This window comes from Cryptotermes secundus, unplaced genomic scaffold (genome assembly GCF_002891405.2).
Source record: "Cryptotermes secundus unplaced genomic scaffold, Csec_1.0 scaffold425, whole genome shotgun sequence".
In the NCBI taxonomy this organism is placed as follows: Eukaryota; Metazoa; Arthropoda; class Insecta; order Blattodea; family Kalotermitidae; genus Cryptotermes; species Cryptotermes secundus.
The window spans coordinates 15,825-32,882 of NW_019721524.1; the positions used below are offsets into that span (position 1 = coordinate 15,825).

The following is a 17,058-nucleotide window of genomic DNA, read 5'->3' on the forward strand; positions in this document are numbered from 1 at the left end:
CATCCTCTATTTTCCTTTCAATTCTTCTTTTAAGTATCTTTGCTATTATCTTTGCTGTATGTGCAATAAGGCTTATTGTGCGATGGTCGCTGCATTTTGTAGCTTTTGTCTTTTTCTTTAAGGCAATCATTGTAACTTCTGTAAAGTCCTTGGGCCACTCTCCACTTTCATATATGGTGTTCATTAGTTTTGTCAGTGTTTTCAAACCACCTTCTCCCAGTAACTTGTGGTACCATAATATCCTGGGAATTTTTTGAGTGGCTGAGCAACTGTTAGCTTCTCAAGAAGGACTCATCTCAATGGAGTTAGTGCAAAACTGTCTGCTAAGTTGGTGTAGTGCAATGATTATGTGTCTGAGCTACCTCATCTGACCTGTAAGTCAAACTGACTTCATTTGGTGGCTACCTGTATGAACATTACCTAAATTACTTCAGTATGTGTGTGGCTTTGATATAGGCGCTGACTTTGTTTTCATGGTTGTTTATCTCTCGGAGAAAACTGTATTTAACTCAGATTTAATTAATGAAAACCTCCTGACAGCTGGCTTCTTTTCCAAGAATTGTTGTTAGGACTTCCTACCTAGAGAGAAGGAGGTGGTAGCAATTCTACTGTAATGTTTACTTAAAGGAGAGAAAAGCTCAACCTCATCTAAATAGTTCTGCTGAATCCTAACCCCATACCACAGCTTTTAGATTTTATGTATAGTTACTACTCCAACCAGAAATATCCCTACCTATGAAACATCCATCTGTTGAACCACATAAATAAAATCACATTCACTGTGACACTCAAAACCAATTCAGAATCAAGAACATATATGCTGTTCATGAAGTAATTTGTGCAAGATTGTACATGCTTGACAGGTTTTGGTAGCAGCAAACGGTTATTACTGATAGCTTCATATAGTTTTTTACATTGGTTCACAAGTCATCTGAGGAGTTAACAGCCAAATGAAGATAATCCACAAAGGCTTAAACAATTTAGACTTATATTACTGGTCTGTGTTAAAATAGTGTCATGGTTGGTGTTGTTTTATGTAATGTTAATGCAGCACTACTTTCTATAAAGCAGTATTAACTTTCATTTTGTTTTACAGACATGGCAGTCTATTTGGATCACAATGCAACAACACCAGTTGCAGAACCTGTAGTTCAGAAGATAATAGACTCATTAAATGATGAATGGGGTAACCCAAGTTCTGGTTATCTGCCTGGAACTAAATCTAAGAACAGTATTGCAGAAGCAAGACAACATATAGCCTTGATGATAGGTGGTAAGCCTGAAGACATCATATTTACATCTGGTGGGACAGAGGTTTGTGATATGGGTAGATATGTACAACTGATAACTTATGAACTTCTCACGTCATGTACTTCAGGCAAGACAGAGATCTTGCTTTTTTATTTAGTTGTGCCAGAATAACATGAAAGTTACTGGTACCATAATATGTTCAGTTAGTTTTTAGTGTGTATTTATGTTACATTTATTGATTTTGGTTTCTTTTGTATGTTATATTTTGAATAATGTGTTAGAGTTGCCAGATTTTGTAAAATAAAAAAAGGAGTGATGTCTCGTTGCTTGTTTATAATGACATTTTTCACAACTAATAGGCTATAAATTCAAATTAAATTCTGATGTCTATAACGTGAATACTAGACAAAAATATAACTTCCACCTACCCTCATCAACTTTATCAGTATATCAAAAAGGAGTCTACTTTACTGGCATAAAAGTGTTCAACAATCTGCCACAAAGTATTAAAAACTTGGGCAATGATACTAAAAAGTTTAAATCAGAGTTAAAGAATTATCTACATGCTCATTCCTTCTACTCTTTAGATGAATACTTCAATGTAAATAGAGAATGATGTAAAATTAAGTTATATTAATTTTTAAGCTAAAATTGCTTGTACTTATGTATGTAGCATTTTGACTTGTTCTGTATCCAAAGGTACTAACCTGCTTAGGATTTATAGAATGTAAATCAATTCAATTCAATAAAATATACATAATCAACATACTACATAACTTACAAAATGCTACTACACATCTGTATTACATAGGCCTACTACACATTTATAGAACAAAACAAATATTACGTAGCCCTATTACATATTTATAGAATTTATAGAATATTACCTAGCACACATTTGTAGAACACACAAATATTAAATACTACATATTTATAACTTTCAAGGACTGGTCGATCAGATTCTGTTAATTGTATTTCACTGAACTCTTAGCACTTTTTTAATAATAGAACATCACCCTTTGAAAATTTATAAAATTCTTAACAGGACTTGCTTTCGTAGTTCACTGTCACCTGGAGTTCTGCCTTGATTAAATCTGTTGAGCATCTGTTTCTTGTGTCACTCCGCTTACTTTTCATGAATGAAAAGATTCGTTCCACAAAAGCATTTGAGCCAGGGATGCTAAGCAAAAATCCTACCACTTTGGAAATATTTGGTACATCATGCTCAGGTACTGAAGAAAAAAATGTAAGCCAGTTTGCTACATAATCACCATATCTGTTCACACTGTTGCAGAGGTAATCTCGATGGCTGCTGAAATCCTTGTACAGGTCATCAGTCAGTAAATTTGGGTTTTTACTTCGCAGCAACTGATATACGGAATGTGTTTTTCCATAGTTCACATTGGCATTGTCTGCAAAATAAGAAGACACATAATTTACATCCAAGTTGTGCTTTTCTAAGCTCTGCAGCACCAAACCAGTAATTGCCATAGACGTTTCCTCAGCACTTTCAACAAAATCTAGAAGTTTATTCTGCACTCCCTTTAAAGGGTCGAAGTGCCAGATGCAAACAGGGAACATTTTTCAATTGCTTCTGTTTGATGCATCGGTAGCCAACGAAAAAATTTTGAAGTATTTTCTGTATATCTTAAAATAGACACAAACTCATTTACACTTTTAGGAGCAAGAACGTACTTCACTATCATTTCCACTTTAGTGCGTCCACATGAAAGTTTGGAAGCAAACGCAGAATCACTGAAAATATGGGACACAAGTTTATTTCCGCAGGCCAGACTGGAATAACTTAAGTTGTGTTTCACTGCATGATACACTAAACCAAGTTCGAACTCAGTGCTGTTGTCATATTCTTCTTTATTTTTTAAATTAACAGAGTATTTTGAAAGTTTATTTGAACTTCCAGAATTACATTTTTCCTTAATTTTATGTCCCATGTATTGTGCATGCTGCCTCAGGTCACTTTGTCCACCATGCGAAATACTAAAATCCTTCCCACACGACGTACAAAATGCCCAGTTCTCGTCTGGGCCTGGCTTAACCCGCAAAAACATATCTTCCCATTTCTTAAGATATATTTTATTATGTTTGGCCTGGAATTTCAACTTCTTCCATGGAGTAGTCTTTCATGCATCTTTTTCGCCCTCAAACATTTTTGCTAACTTGACACTGACTTTCTAGCGAAGATTGAACGGATTAAAAATACACTATCACCATCAACCTCTGCTTTGATTTAGAACCTCAAGTGTTGGCAACATTCACGAAATACAACATAACGAAAGAAACTATAACAATGTCATTTTCCAAGGATAACAGAAATTTTATGATAATATTTAACCCATGAAATATAATTCGCAATGGACTTAAATAAAAAAACGGAGAATTATCCACTCCGGGTAAACAGTAAACGGAGGAACAAAATTTGGATCAAAAAACGGAAGAATCTGGGGAAAACAGGGTATCTGGGAACCCTAGTGTTAGTGTACCTTAAGTTTGTGGGAACTGCCCACATTCAAGCAAACAGTACAGTGACAACACAAGTATCATTGCTTAGCAACGGCGAGTAAACAGCCGTTGCTGGGCAAAGCTATGTTTTTTGTTTTTGGATTGCTTAGTAATATGTAGGCCTACATAAAGTAAAATTTTAAGAGCACATATTGGGGGAATGGTCATATGATTCCAAATATTTTTAATGTTAGGACTAGGTGGGGTGGGTGGTTGGTTTACATTCTGGCCTTTTTGCCCTTTGTATGCATTGTAGGGGAGGAAGGGTGTGCTCTAGAGCCAGTGTGGATATAGTGGCAAACAGAAAATTTCCTGCCTTTGTCAAGAATTTAATTCAAATCATCAAAACCATAAGCAGGCACTGTTCTGACAGAGCTGCAATATTGTCATATATTACACAGTTTTGCAAGAAGTAGCCTGCCAGGCACATGGTAATTCAAAATTAAGTAAACGCTCTTAGATACTAATAACACAATACTTATTAATTTCACAGTGATGCCACATGTACTATAGGTAGTTAATATGACCAAGATTTTTAACTCTCTTCATGTCTAGTAGTGGCATATTGTGAAAATGATGGCTACACAGGAGAAAGCATTCTGCGGCATACACAATGTAGAGACAATTGTCTTACAAATATTACCTTAAGGAAAGAATTTCAGCAATCCCGAAATCTGTGATTAAACTGTATAGCTTGTAGGGAAAATCTTGAGCACAGAAATGTACCTGTGGAGTTACGTGAAAGATGCTGTGTTTGAACCACTGTTGCCAGCAGACATTCTGGATCTGAACCAGAGAATCAATGAAGCAGTGGCACCAGTTGCTAGAGACATGTGATAATTGTCTGGGAAGAGCCATGTGGCACACTGAGTGCCTGTAAAATCTGTAAGAAAATGAGAGATTCTCTGTCAGACCAGCTGTGTTATGTGATTGTCATATGGATATTATTCAGTTTTTTATTATTAATGCAATAGGATTTACATATTTTTATCTCCATTGCTTTATCAGCGTTGGCCATCAGACATTGGTATACATCGCAGCAGAAAAATATCTTGTCAGAACCTGAATACTTGAAAATACAAAATGTTTGAGGGGCAGTCAAATGAAAATGGGTCAGATGCCATAACATATTTAAGAACATTTCTTACCTCAAAAGTAATCTCCAAAACTATTAACACTGTGACGTGTTGCGCTATGCAGGACACCCCTCCCTCTGCCAGCAGTGACGTAATACCATCGGATCACTGTCTTTACTAAGGTAGCAGGCAAGTCAACACCCCTTCCCCTACCCCGCCAGTGGTGACGTGGCCAAAGGATGCTGCGGTTGCTATGCAGCCATAAACAACTCCCGATAGCGTCGCCAGTAACACCTGTAACCACGGCGCCAAACAACAGTGGTGCCTATTATGTGGCTGTTCTTTGTGTTGTCCAGAACAAGGCTAAATAAGGAGCAGTGAAGACTGTTCACAGTTAGTTACGAGTTAGCCAGCAGTGAGTCAGTCAACCAGTCGGTTGTAGTCTAGCATTTGCAGCCTAGTATTTGTGATACTGCCGATGGCAGTAATTGTGAGATTGTAAACTGTGTGATCGTAAGAGCAAATGTGAAATAAAATTCGCTATATCCAATACGGCGTGAAGTTATTTGTCGCAATACACCCAGCACGTGACAATACATTTATCCCACTGGGAGATAAGACAGTCAATCCCATCATTGAAAAAGCTTATGGGCTGTCTGCAGAACCCCATCTTTACCCAGCCTCACACTTCTTCATCCGATGCAAACCGATGTCCACGATTGTCTCTCTTCAGGTCTCCAAAAATGTGAAAATCACATGGGGAGATATCTGGGCTGTGGGGGAGGGGGGATGTTAAAGCACTTCCCAACCAAATTTCTGTAGCATATTCTTCACAGAGTTGGCAGTGTGGGGGCACGCATTATCTTGAAGAAGGATAATGCCGTTCGATAGCATTCCAGGGCGTTTTGACTTTATGGCACATCTCAGTTTCTGCAATGTGTCTTCATAGCGATGTGCACTGATTGTGGCCCCATGCTTGAGATATTTGACAAGCAGAGGGCCCATGCAGTCAAAGAAGAACGTCATCACTTTACTGGAACTTGTGTGTACAACTTTGGATTTCATCTTTGAGGGAGAATTCACGTGTTTTCCACTGTTGGCTCTGCTGTTTGCTCTCAGGTTCAAAATGGTGGCACCAAGTTTCGTCCCCAGTGGCAATACAGGACAGAAAAGCATACTCTTCCTCGTGGTATCACTGCAAGTGACCCAGTGATGCAGCCATTCTCTGAGTCTTCTGTTCCTCCGTGAGTTGATGTGGAACCCACTGTGCACAGATTTTGCAGTACAGCAGGTGTTTTGTCACAATGGTGTATATGGAACCATGACTTATTCCCATAAAAAGACTAATTTCTTCCACAGTGATCTGTCAGTTTGCCCAGATATGACCATCCAGCGCAACAGTAACGTCAGGAGTGATGACACGATGAGCCTGTCCTGGGTGAGCATCATCTTGCAGTGACACACGTCCCTCTTGGAATCTCTTATGCCACGCCAGCACACGCAAATGTTAAATGCTGTGTTCACTGTAAACAACAGACATACAATGATGAATTTCTCATCCTCCTACTCCTTCAGCAGTCAAAAATGCACTACACTTCGCTGTTCTTCACCCACCTTCATTACTGATGTTGGACGACCACACGTAGCACTAACCTTACTTCCAGCACAATAAACAAACAACTAGTGTGCAAGGGCACGTCACTGTGGTTTCCTGAGTCCCCACCAGATGCTTGTACCATAAGCAAATTCCAGTGTTACCAACTTGCGTGCCGTGTGAGTTATGCGTGGTGACCCATTTTATTTGACTGCCCCTTATATATGTAACACAGGATATAATAGTTTTATACTCACAGAGTACAAAATTTCAGTTGGACATGTGATTGAGACCTCTTTATCAAGTTCTGCAAAAATTATCCTGTATAAAATATTGATACTTCTCGTGGGATTGTGGGACATAACACTGAATGTCATTATTTATTCTTTTAACTTAGTATTGCTATGGTGATGAAAAGAAGATGGGTTAGATGGCTAGGACATGTAACACACAAAAGAGAAAGAAGATTTGCATAAGTTTGGTTGTAGAATCCTATAGAAATAAATACATTTGAGAATAGGCAAAGTTTTGAGGATGATATTAAAAAGGCTTTTGAAGAAATGGTTTACAAGGATGTGGAAAGAATTGGGCCAGGTCAATATAAGATCCAGTTTTGAACATTTTAATCATGGTGATGAATCTTTGGATACCAATCGGCAGGAAATTTCTTATTCCAGAATATAGCAACTGCTCAGTGAAGATCTTGTAGCTTGGAGTGAGTCAGTCAGTTTGTCATGTTCCCTTACTTACATTTTGCAGGCAAACAATATGGTCATTTTTGGCATTGTCAGTTACTATGAAGATTGGTTGAAGTCAGTGTCATTTTTAAAAGTAACCAATGAAAAGCCACATGTTATAACTACAAATGTTGAACATGATGCTGTGATACTCCCAATCAGGCACTTGGAAAAGACAGGAGCAATTGGTAAGTTTAGATATGAATTCACACAGAAGTAACTAAAATAAAAGCAGATGTATTAGGTGAATTCACCAGTGATAAGTTTCCCCATTCTCCTTATAATTATGGGGCTTATCCTCCAATACAAATTACTGTCATTAACACCGCTCTCCCCAAGCATGCTGGCTGAAGCAGTAATATTTCTGACTTGTATTCAGGAGGTGTACATTTCAAATCTCACCTGGGACACTTCCTATCCTGACTGAGGTTTTTCATCACTTCACTCAGTACAAATGATAGTACCTTAAATTAAGCACAACACCTTCCTCCCACATTCTTTCCAGTTCATTATTGATTCATTCCACCATTCAGTGCCATATAGTTGGAGCTACTGACAGCATAATTAAACCATAAATAAATGAACATAACTTAGCTCTTCGCCTATTCATTGTCATCTTCATTATTAAATAATGTTTGAACTGGTACATAATCCAACCTCTTTATTAACTGTCACAACACAACAAATATCAAGGTAAAAAAAAATGGTACATAATCATCTATAGCTGTGGTCCGCGGACCCCCGGGGGTCCACAAGTAATTCAAAAGGGAATTTTTCGTCAGTAGGAACAAAACAGGGAATATCTGAAAGTCAAAATTGATGAGCTTGCAATGAACAGTAAGAACAAGAATATTAGAGACCTGTGGCGTGTTCAAGTTCTGATCCCACGACAGGTCCACAGTCTCCTCCAAAACAGCTTCTCCACTTAATGCGATCTTCTGTTTTTGGAAAGAGACTATCCAGGACCTGTATAGAGGAATAAATCACTTTAAGAGGGGTTACCAGCCTAGTAGTAACGTAGTGAAAGATGAGAATGGTGATCTGCTTGCAGATTCCGACAACGTTTTGAATAGGTGGAGGAACTACTTCTCTCAGTTATTGAATGTACATACGGTCAGTGATGTTAGGCAGACAGAAATCCATACAGCTGAGCTGTTAATACCTGATCCTAACCCTTTTGAAGTTGAAAGTGCTATTGCAAAATTGAAATGTTATAAATCGCCAGGTAGTGATGAAATTCCTGTAGAACTTATTCAAGCAGGAGGCGAAATATTACATTCTAAGATCCACAATCTAATTACTTCTATTTGGCATAAGGAAAAATTGCGTGATCAGTGGAAGGGGTCTATTATTGTACCAATGTACAAGAAGGGTGATAAAACTGACTGTAGTAATTATCGCGGGATATCACTGCTATCAACTTCATACAAAACTTTTATCCAATATTCTTCTCTCAAGAAGTCCATACATAGATGAAATTATTGGGGATCATCAGTGTGGGTTTTCAACGTAACAGATCAGCTAAAGATCAGATCTTTTGCATTCGTCAGATATTGGAGAAAAAATGGGAGTATGATGAGACAGTACATCAACTATTCATAGACTTCAAGAAAGCCTATGATTCAGTTAGGAGGGAAGTATTGTACAATATTCTGATAGAATTTTGGATACCCTTGAAACTACTTAGGTTGATTAAAATGTGTTTAAACAAAACATATATTAAAGTCCGTATAGGTAAATATTTGTCTGATAAATTTCCTATCCAGAATGGCTTTATCGCCACTCCTTTTCAACTTTGATTTAGAATATGCAATTAGGAAGGTCCAGGGAAGCCAGGTGGGACTGAAATGAAACGGGACACATCAGCTGTTGGCCTATGCTGATGATGTGAATCTACTGGGTGATAATGTAGATACCATAAAGAAAAACACACAGACTTTAATTGACACAAGTAAAGAGTTTGGTCTAGAAGTAAACACTGAGGAAACTAAGTATGTTGCTGTCCCGTCACAAAAATGCAGGGCAAAATCATGACATAAAGAAATGAAGCAGATGTTCGAAAATGTGGCACAATTCAGATATTTGGGAACAATGATAACAGATCGAAACCTGATTCAGGAGGAAATTAGGAGGCAATTGAACTCGGGTAATGCTTGCTATCATTCAGTCCTGAACCTTTTGTCTTCTCATCTGTTGTCCAGAAACATAAAAATTAGAATATACAAAACTATAATTTTGCCTGGGGTTCTGTATGGGTGTGAAACATGTTCTCTGACATTAAGGGAGGAACATAGGCTGAGGGTGTTTGAGAACAGGGGTTGAGGAGACTATTTGGAACGAAGGGAGATGAAGTGACAGGAGGTAGGAGAAAACTGCATAATGTGGAGTATCATAACTTGTACTCTTCTCCAAATATAATTAGAATGATCAAGTCAAGGAAGATGAGGTGGACAGGGCATGTAGCACAAATGGGGGAGAAGAGGAATGTTAGCCGGCAATGAATATGAGACAAATAATCTACCATTTGTTAAGAATAATAAATGAATAACTTGGAATTCACTAAAGAAAATGTTATGCAGTAAGGAAGCTATCATACAAATGGATATATTGCTGTTAACATCTTGGAAGTGAATTTAAATGGCCAAAGCAAAAGGCTTTATGAATAGATCAACGCAGGCCATAAGTGAGGCTTAACAATACTGTAGAAAGCAAGACGTCAATAACTTATTTAATTTTTATATTTTTTTCTTGCAGACAAGTTTGGGATTTGAATTTTTCACAGTGATGATTACCAGAAGTATTATCTGAGTTTATTATGGGGGTATAAAAATATTCAATAAATTGCCCATAGAGAACAAGAACACATCCAATAATTTTAAAATTTTAAGGTTGTAATAAGGCATTTCTTGAATAGTCATGCATTTTATACTGTGGATGAATATCTAAATAAATAATTTTTATTATTGTTGTATTCATTGTACTGTCTAGTTGTGCAATATTTATGTACGTATTCTGTGCTCTTATGTTATTTTATGGCATGTTCTTTATCCATCTTTTGGATCTCTTGAACTCACAATAAATACAAATACAAACTCTGTGTAGTCCACTAGAAATCCATGGATATTTCAGAAGAACATACTGCCTCTATTTTGAGGATCAAAGATTAAGCCATGCAATAAATGGGTGGCAAGCATCTTGCTGGCCAATTGCTTTTCATTCTGTTTGATCCTGAAGACGGAGGAAATATGTCCCTCTGGAACATCAGTGAAGTTCTACCGGACTACAATAGCTTCACAGCTCAGAAGATAGTACTTTTCAAGTTTTATCAGCTTGAGACATTTAGAATTCTGTTGTAGAAAACAGCAAAATCGTTGTATGAAAATTAACTCTTTGAGGAATTGTTTGGCACAGAGTATTTAGTCCGTGTATTTAATGGAGGCCAATCTGATGAGTTTTGTTGGTGTAGACAATGTGATTGCGCAAACTGTCATGCGTTACCCTATCAGAGGGTGAGTGGGCCAGTTTCTTTTATGTATGCCCATAGAAGAGGTTGAGTATGGAGTTCATACAAGAGCAATATTATTGAGTATGAAGAGAAGTAATAGCCAGTAAAGTCATTCAGTCCAACAGTAAAACTTGGGTGTGATGTCATTAAATTTCATGATTTACAGTTTGATGTTTACTGGCACATTTATAGCTGTTCTGTAATTATGTCACCTTCTACTGATACTGAAGTTCACCATCTCTCTTTTCCTAATACTTTAATCTTTACTTCCCCCTTCTTCAGACCACAGGCCACCATTAATAAGTACTGCAGAATAAAGAGCATAAGAAATTTATAAAAATGTTTTTGAATTGAGATCATGTCGAATTCCTCTTCATTTAAATGTGTCTAATAATTAATTACTTCCCCTTATGGTAAGTATAATAATGAAGAGTATATTGCTTTAACTTTTATTAAATGCTGTAACTTGGTTCAAGGGAGTGAGGCATCTCTTTTTCTTTCCAAGATGTGAGTATCATACATGTATCCACAAGAGGATGTGTAGTTCCCCAAGATATACTGTCAAAGATCAGCCATACAACATGCCTGATCACTGTTATGTTAGCAAACAATGAAACTGGAGTCATCATGCCTGTTGAAGAAATTGGCAGGTAGTGTGAAGTTGATTTTATATTGCAAGAGATTGATTTGACCACCAAGAGATTGTTATAGAAGTACAGGATATTTGCAGGATTTTTTAAAGCACGGTGGTTGATATATGGACAGCCTGCTATAAAGAGTTCTGTGTTCTGGGATATAATGCCATCTAAGCCATCAAAAATCAACATTTCAGAGGAATGTTGCCTTCATCTTCAAGGCCGAAGATTAAATCAAGCAAGAAATCAGCATTAAGTAGGTAGCCACATCTGTTATATTCCAGAAGATAGAACTCTCATATCCGTCACTGTGAACAACAATTTGTACAGACCTATTTTAATGTAAAAAAACTCAGCATTTGTCCACAGAATGTATTTATGATTCTCAGAATTAACAGCACTTATCTCCCTAAACAGCATTAACTGATCAGTTTTGTAATGTATATACCATGTGTTTTCTGTGCGGTAGGAACTGAATTTCTGTATGTTATTTAGGTATATATTAAGTTTCAAAGATTTGCTTTAGTAAATTTTGATGTTTAGTGGTTAAAATCGTTTGAATTCAGGAGATCCAAGCCTTGAATCTTGGCCTGGTGTTCATTTGCCCTGACTGAGGTTTTTCATGTTTTTCCTCAGTCCCAGATTAATGTTGGAATATTACTGGTACCTTAGGAGCAAACTGTTTAGCAATGGAATTTTTGGCATGTTTTCCCAAGATTCATAATAATATGACATCTTAAAATGTATGGTTTTTTGTGTTGTAGGTGTATAAAGGAAGTTAACAAACAGAGGAAGGCAGAGAACCTGATAAGAATATTGTATCACACAGATGCTGCACAGGGTGTAGGCAAGATTCAGGTGGATGTTCAGGAACTGAATGTTGACTACCTGACAGTTGTGGGGCATAAGGTAGTACTAGATATGTTTTTAACTCTTGATTGATTACTAGGTAGAATATATGACAATGTGCAAACTGCAGTATAAATACTGTTAAAAATTTGTTCTGGCAATTATTGTTTTGACTGAAGTTGTTATCTAAAGCTGAAAGGATTTAGTCCATCAGCTTTTTATCTGCTGTTTACATTTCCTACTTCTAAATATATAACCTAGTGGCCTCCGTAGTCTAGAGGTAACGTTCCCACCTCATGACTCGTGGTACGTGGGTTCAAATACCCGGCGGAGGTTGTCGAATTTTTAAGGGCGGAAAAATTCAGGGAACAAGTCCTCCAGGAGGGACTTTACGGCACGTAAAAGAACCTCATATCTCCAAAGGAGATCACTGAGCCAAATTCCAGGACGTTTCCTGCCCAACAATAGTCTCTAAGGCCTCTGACAGATGGGGGAAGCATTATAGACACCACCAAGCAAGTGGCCAAACTCGCTGGCTCGGTCGGGACTGATGGTATGCACCATTATCGGTAGGGTATGGAGACTGGTAGAATATCATAGAGGGAAGCACAATGGACCAATACTGGTCTAAGTGCATGGGGAAACCCACCCTCTCCAATAACTAACTAACTAAATATATAACCTGATACAGCTTCACATATCTTCACACCAACAGTCAGTATTTAATTATTATTACTGGTATTGCAATTCCTGAATCTGAGGGAAACCTGTGGGATCATCTGTTCCGTTAGTGATGGTTCTGTCCGGGGACATCAGCTGACCTAACTTTATACAGCAGATAGTAATGAATAGTCTTTATATCCATAACCCTATCTGCATTTCCTGCCTGCCTTCAGTGTAAAAGTAATGTTTCCAAATTGTTTAACAAACTTCCTATTTTAAAGGATTTCCCACCTAAAGAATGGGTAATAAAGTTCACAAAACTAGTATTTTATCTTCTTAATATGTTAATAAGGTATTAACACTATAAATACACTCACTATCTTGTGTACCATAATGCATTTATTTAATTTGCTACTTCAGTTTCCTGCTTTTTCATTTTCTTCAAATGTGCAGTGGCAAGATGACCTTTGGTTTTGCTTCCAAAATAAACACTTGATAGGTGTAGTTTACAAGGTACAACATCCTATTCTCTTAACATCTCATTTGTGTCAGCAGAGTATGTTAGTTTCGGAGATATTCTGCATCACTATCAGCCTTAGAATGATTCAGTATTATTTGAAAAGTATCTGTGAAATATATGAGTATTTTAAGCATAATTAATAAGATCGAAGTGTAGTAATTAACCAGTATGACAGAGCATGTCAGATTTCAGTTATTATAATACAGAATATTCGAAATGGAAGAAATGGTGATAAAAGTAAAAACCTCACCAGGCCCAGACACTGGGAGGATTGACAGATTGAGAGCTCTTTCTTGTATTGTATTGTATTGTATTGTATTGTATTTATTGCACGCTCCAACACATCCTTACATGGCTGAAGCCCTTGGATACAGAACCGGTCTCACAACAAGCCTGCTAAGTAGCAGGTAGTCACTCGATAATATATATATACAACAATATTAACATGATATTAACTTAATACCCTTATATGTACTACAATTACATCACATTTACAATATAATTACATTATAATTTAAATATAAATAAATAACATAAACACTCAATAACAATCCTAGTTAAAATATTCATCCAAAGTATAATAAGATTTACGATGTAAAAAGGCATGTAAAGCCACTCTAAATTGCTTAATATCACAGACCAATTCTTTAATCTTCAATGGAAGATGGTTAAAAAGTTTAATGCCAGAATAATAAGGACCTTTCTGGTAAATTGTTAAATTTGCCTGAGGACAATAGAGATCAAAATTACGCCTCATTTTCAGGCCATGAATTTGCGTTGACTTATGATACAAGCCCATATTATTCACAACAAACATCAATAATGAGAAAATATATTGCGACTGCAACGGCAATATTCCCCATTCCCTAAATGCCTCTCTACAAGAGTCTCTAGGTCTCAACCCACTCATGACTCTAATTATACTCTTTTGAATTCTAAAAATATGCACACTAAGGGGTGAATTACCCCCAAAAATAATTCCATAGCTCAGTAGTGAATGAAAGTAGGAATAATACACCATTTTTAATGTCTCAATGGGCAAGATGGGTTTAATCACCCTCATTGAATAACAAGCGTTACATAATTTAGGCCTAAGCTTAGTTATATGAGCTTTCCAAGTGCAAAATCTTTCTATAACAATCCCCAAAAATTTCATGTTTATATCATTTAAAATCCCATTATTACAATATCGAATAGAAGTTACATTATTCGTTCTAGGCTTTGTCTCAAATTGAACATGTTTAGTTTTATTAAAATTTAAGGTCAACCTGTTTGTACTAAACCACTCATTAAGACAAGTGAAAGAGGTATTAACATCTTTACTATACTGGCTATTATTCCAACTGCTAATGACTAAGCTTGTATCATCTGCATACAATACTGATTTAACTGAATCATTGAAAATTGTGGGGAGATCATTTATATAAAAAAGAAAAAGAAGCGGACCAAGGACGGACCCTTGTGGGACTCCGGATCTTACAGTATCCCAGTTAGATCTAGCAGCATGATCAAAGTCAGTGCTGGCTATTAATACTCTCTGTTTTCTGTCTGATAAATAGGATGTGATCAGGTCAAGAAATTTGCCTCGTATTCCATAAAATTGAAGTTTCTTCAATAAAATCTCATGGTTGACACTGTCAAATGCCTTCTTTAAGTCACAAAAGATTCCACTTACAATTTTCCGCTTATTTAATGCTTCTAATATTTCATTTATTAACACATAAGAAGCTATAGTTGTTGAAGATTGACTTCTAAATCCAAACTGTTCATTAGCTATAATATTATAGTCATGAATATGTTGGTTTAGTCTAGCCAAAATAATCTTCTCAAATACTTTTGAAAAGGAAGTCAAGAGAGAAATGGGTCTATAATTAGAGGGGTCATTCTTGCACCCATCCTTAAAACAGGGCTTAATCTCAGCGTATTTTAACCTGTCCGGAAAATTTCCGGTAGACAGCATTTTATTACAAATAAACGTTAACGGAGAAATGATAAATGGAGCACTAATTTTTAGGACTTCAACTGATATTTCATCATAACCATGTGATCTTTTTGTTCTCAAAGTTTTAATAATTTTATATAACTCAGTCGTTGTTGCCGCCTGGTATTTAATACTAGGAAAAGGATGTTCAAATGCTGACTGCAAATAGTCTAATGGCTCAATATTAGTTTTAAAATTTTTACTTATGTTATTCTCAGCCATAGTTAAAAATATACTATTTAAGGAGTCGGCAATATCTTGCTTATTTCTAATAAGCTCCCCTTTAACTTTTAGTTCCTGTATTGTATCTTCTTTAGTTGACCTCCCAGTTACAGATTTAGTAATATTCCAGATAGTTCTTATTTTGTTACTAGATTTTGATACCTGACTACTATAATACTTCTTTTTGGCTTCTCTTATAACACTTTTTAATATCTTACAATACTGCCTGTAATAATTCTTAAAAACCACATCATTGGTACTCCTGTATAATAAATAAAGGTCTCTTTTATGCCTGCAGGAAATACCTATACCTAGGGTAATCCATGAATTATTATGAGGTTTAATTCCCTGTCTTTTTAAGGGGAAACTAGAATAAAATATTCTAAGAAATGAATTTAGAAAGGAATTATACATTATATTTATATCATCAATACCAAAAACTGTGTCCCAAGTTTCAAAACTCAAATTGTATTTAAAGTCCTGCACAGTGGCCTGGTCAATTTTCCTAATCATTTTCCCACACCTTACGCTACCCTTCTTAATATGAGCTTTAACCTCTGTTAAAACAATTAATTGAGCATCGTGGTCGGAGAGTCCATTAAATATAGGATATATTTCATAATTCCCCAGCAGAGAGGCATCTACAAATATGTTATCTATTGCCGTCGCAGAGCCATTTTGCACTCTTGTTGGGAAATTCACTGCACTTGTTAAATTATACATAGCCAGTAGTTGATCAATTTGCTTCCGTTTATTATTGTCAGTTAAATAATTAACATTTATGTCACCACAAAGGATTATTTTGGCATTATTTCTAAATAATAAGTTAAGAATAATTTCCAATTTTTTTAAAAAAAGGATAAAATTACCACTTGGGGCTCGATAAATTGATACAATATAAATATAATCAAAGGAAGTAGTTAAAAAAATTGCACTGGCTTCAAAATGTTGGTCAGTGGAGTAGCTACTCAAATCTAACTTGGAGAAACTTAGGCTTTGTTGTACATAAATACAGACACCACCCATTTTCATGGAGTGCCTACAATAACTAGCTCCCAGGGTACAGTTGTCAAGTCGGACAGCCTCAATCTCTGACTGATTAAGATGATGTTCCGATAGGCACACAATATGAGGAGAATCCACATATAAAAAATTTTTAATCTCATCAGTTTTGCATCGCAGTCCTTGAATATTCTGGTGATAGATTTGAAGAGCCACCTTAGTTACATTTGATTCGGTGGGTGGTGGTGCATGGCCGTTCTTAATTGGTGGAGCGATTTGTCTGGTTAATTCTGATAACGAACAAGACTCTAGCCTGCTAAATAGTCACATCCGGTATCCTCTGCGCTACCTGTGACTCTTAGTCTTCTTAGAGGGACAGGCGGCTTCTAGCCGCACAAGATTGAGCAGTAACAGGTCTATGATGCCCTTAGATGTTCTGGGCCGCACGTGCGCTACACTGAAGGAATCAGCGTGTCCTCCCTGGCCGAAAGGTCTGGGTAACC

At 36.7% G+C, this 17,058-nt stretch overlaps 1 protein-coding gene across 4 annotated transcripts in view; it reads left to right on the forward strand.

Annotated features, from left to right (window-relative positions):
- Positions 1-17,058, forward strand: part of LOC111875504 (selenocysteine lyase) — a 70,682-nt gene that overhangs the window by 4,444 nt on the left and 49,180 nt on the right. For all 4 annotated transcript variants that reach the window (XM_023871807.2, XM_023871808.2, XM_033755842.1 and 1 more), the window contains exons 2-5: positions 1,097-1,314; positions 7,201-7,366; positions 11,189-11,333; positions 12,083-12,227. In XM_023871807.2, coding sequence (XP_023727575.1) covers positions 1,097-1,314; positions 7,201-7,366; positions 11,189-11,333; positions 12,083-12,227 — 674 coding nt within the window. The remainder of the gene's footprint in view (positions 1-1,096; positions 1,315-7,200; positions 7,367-11,188; positions 11,334-12,082; positions 12,228-17,058) is intronic.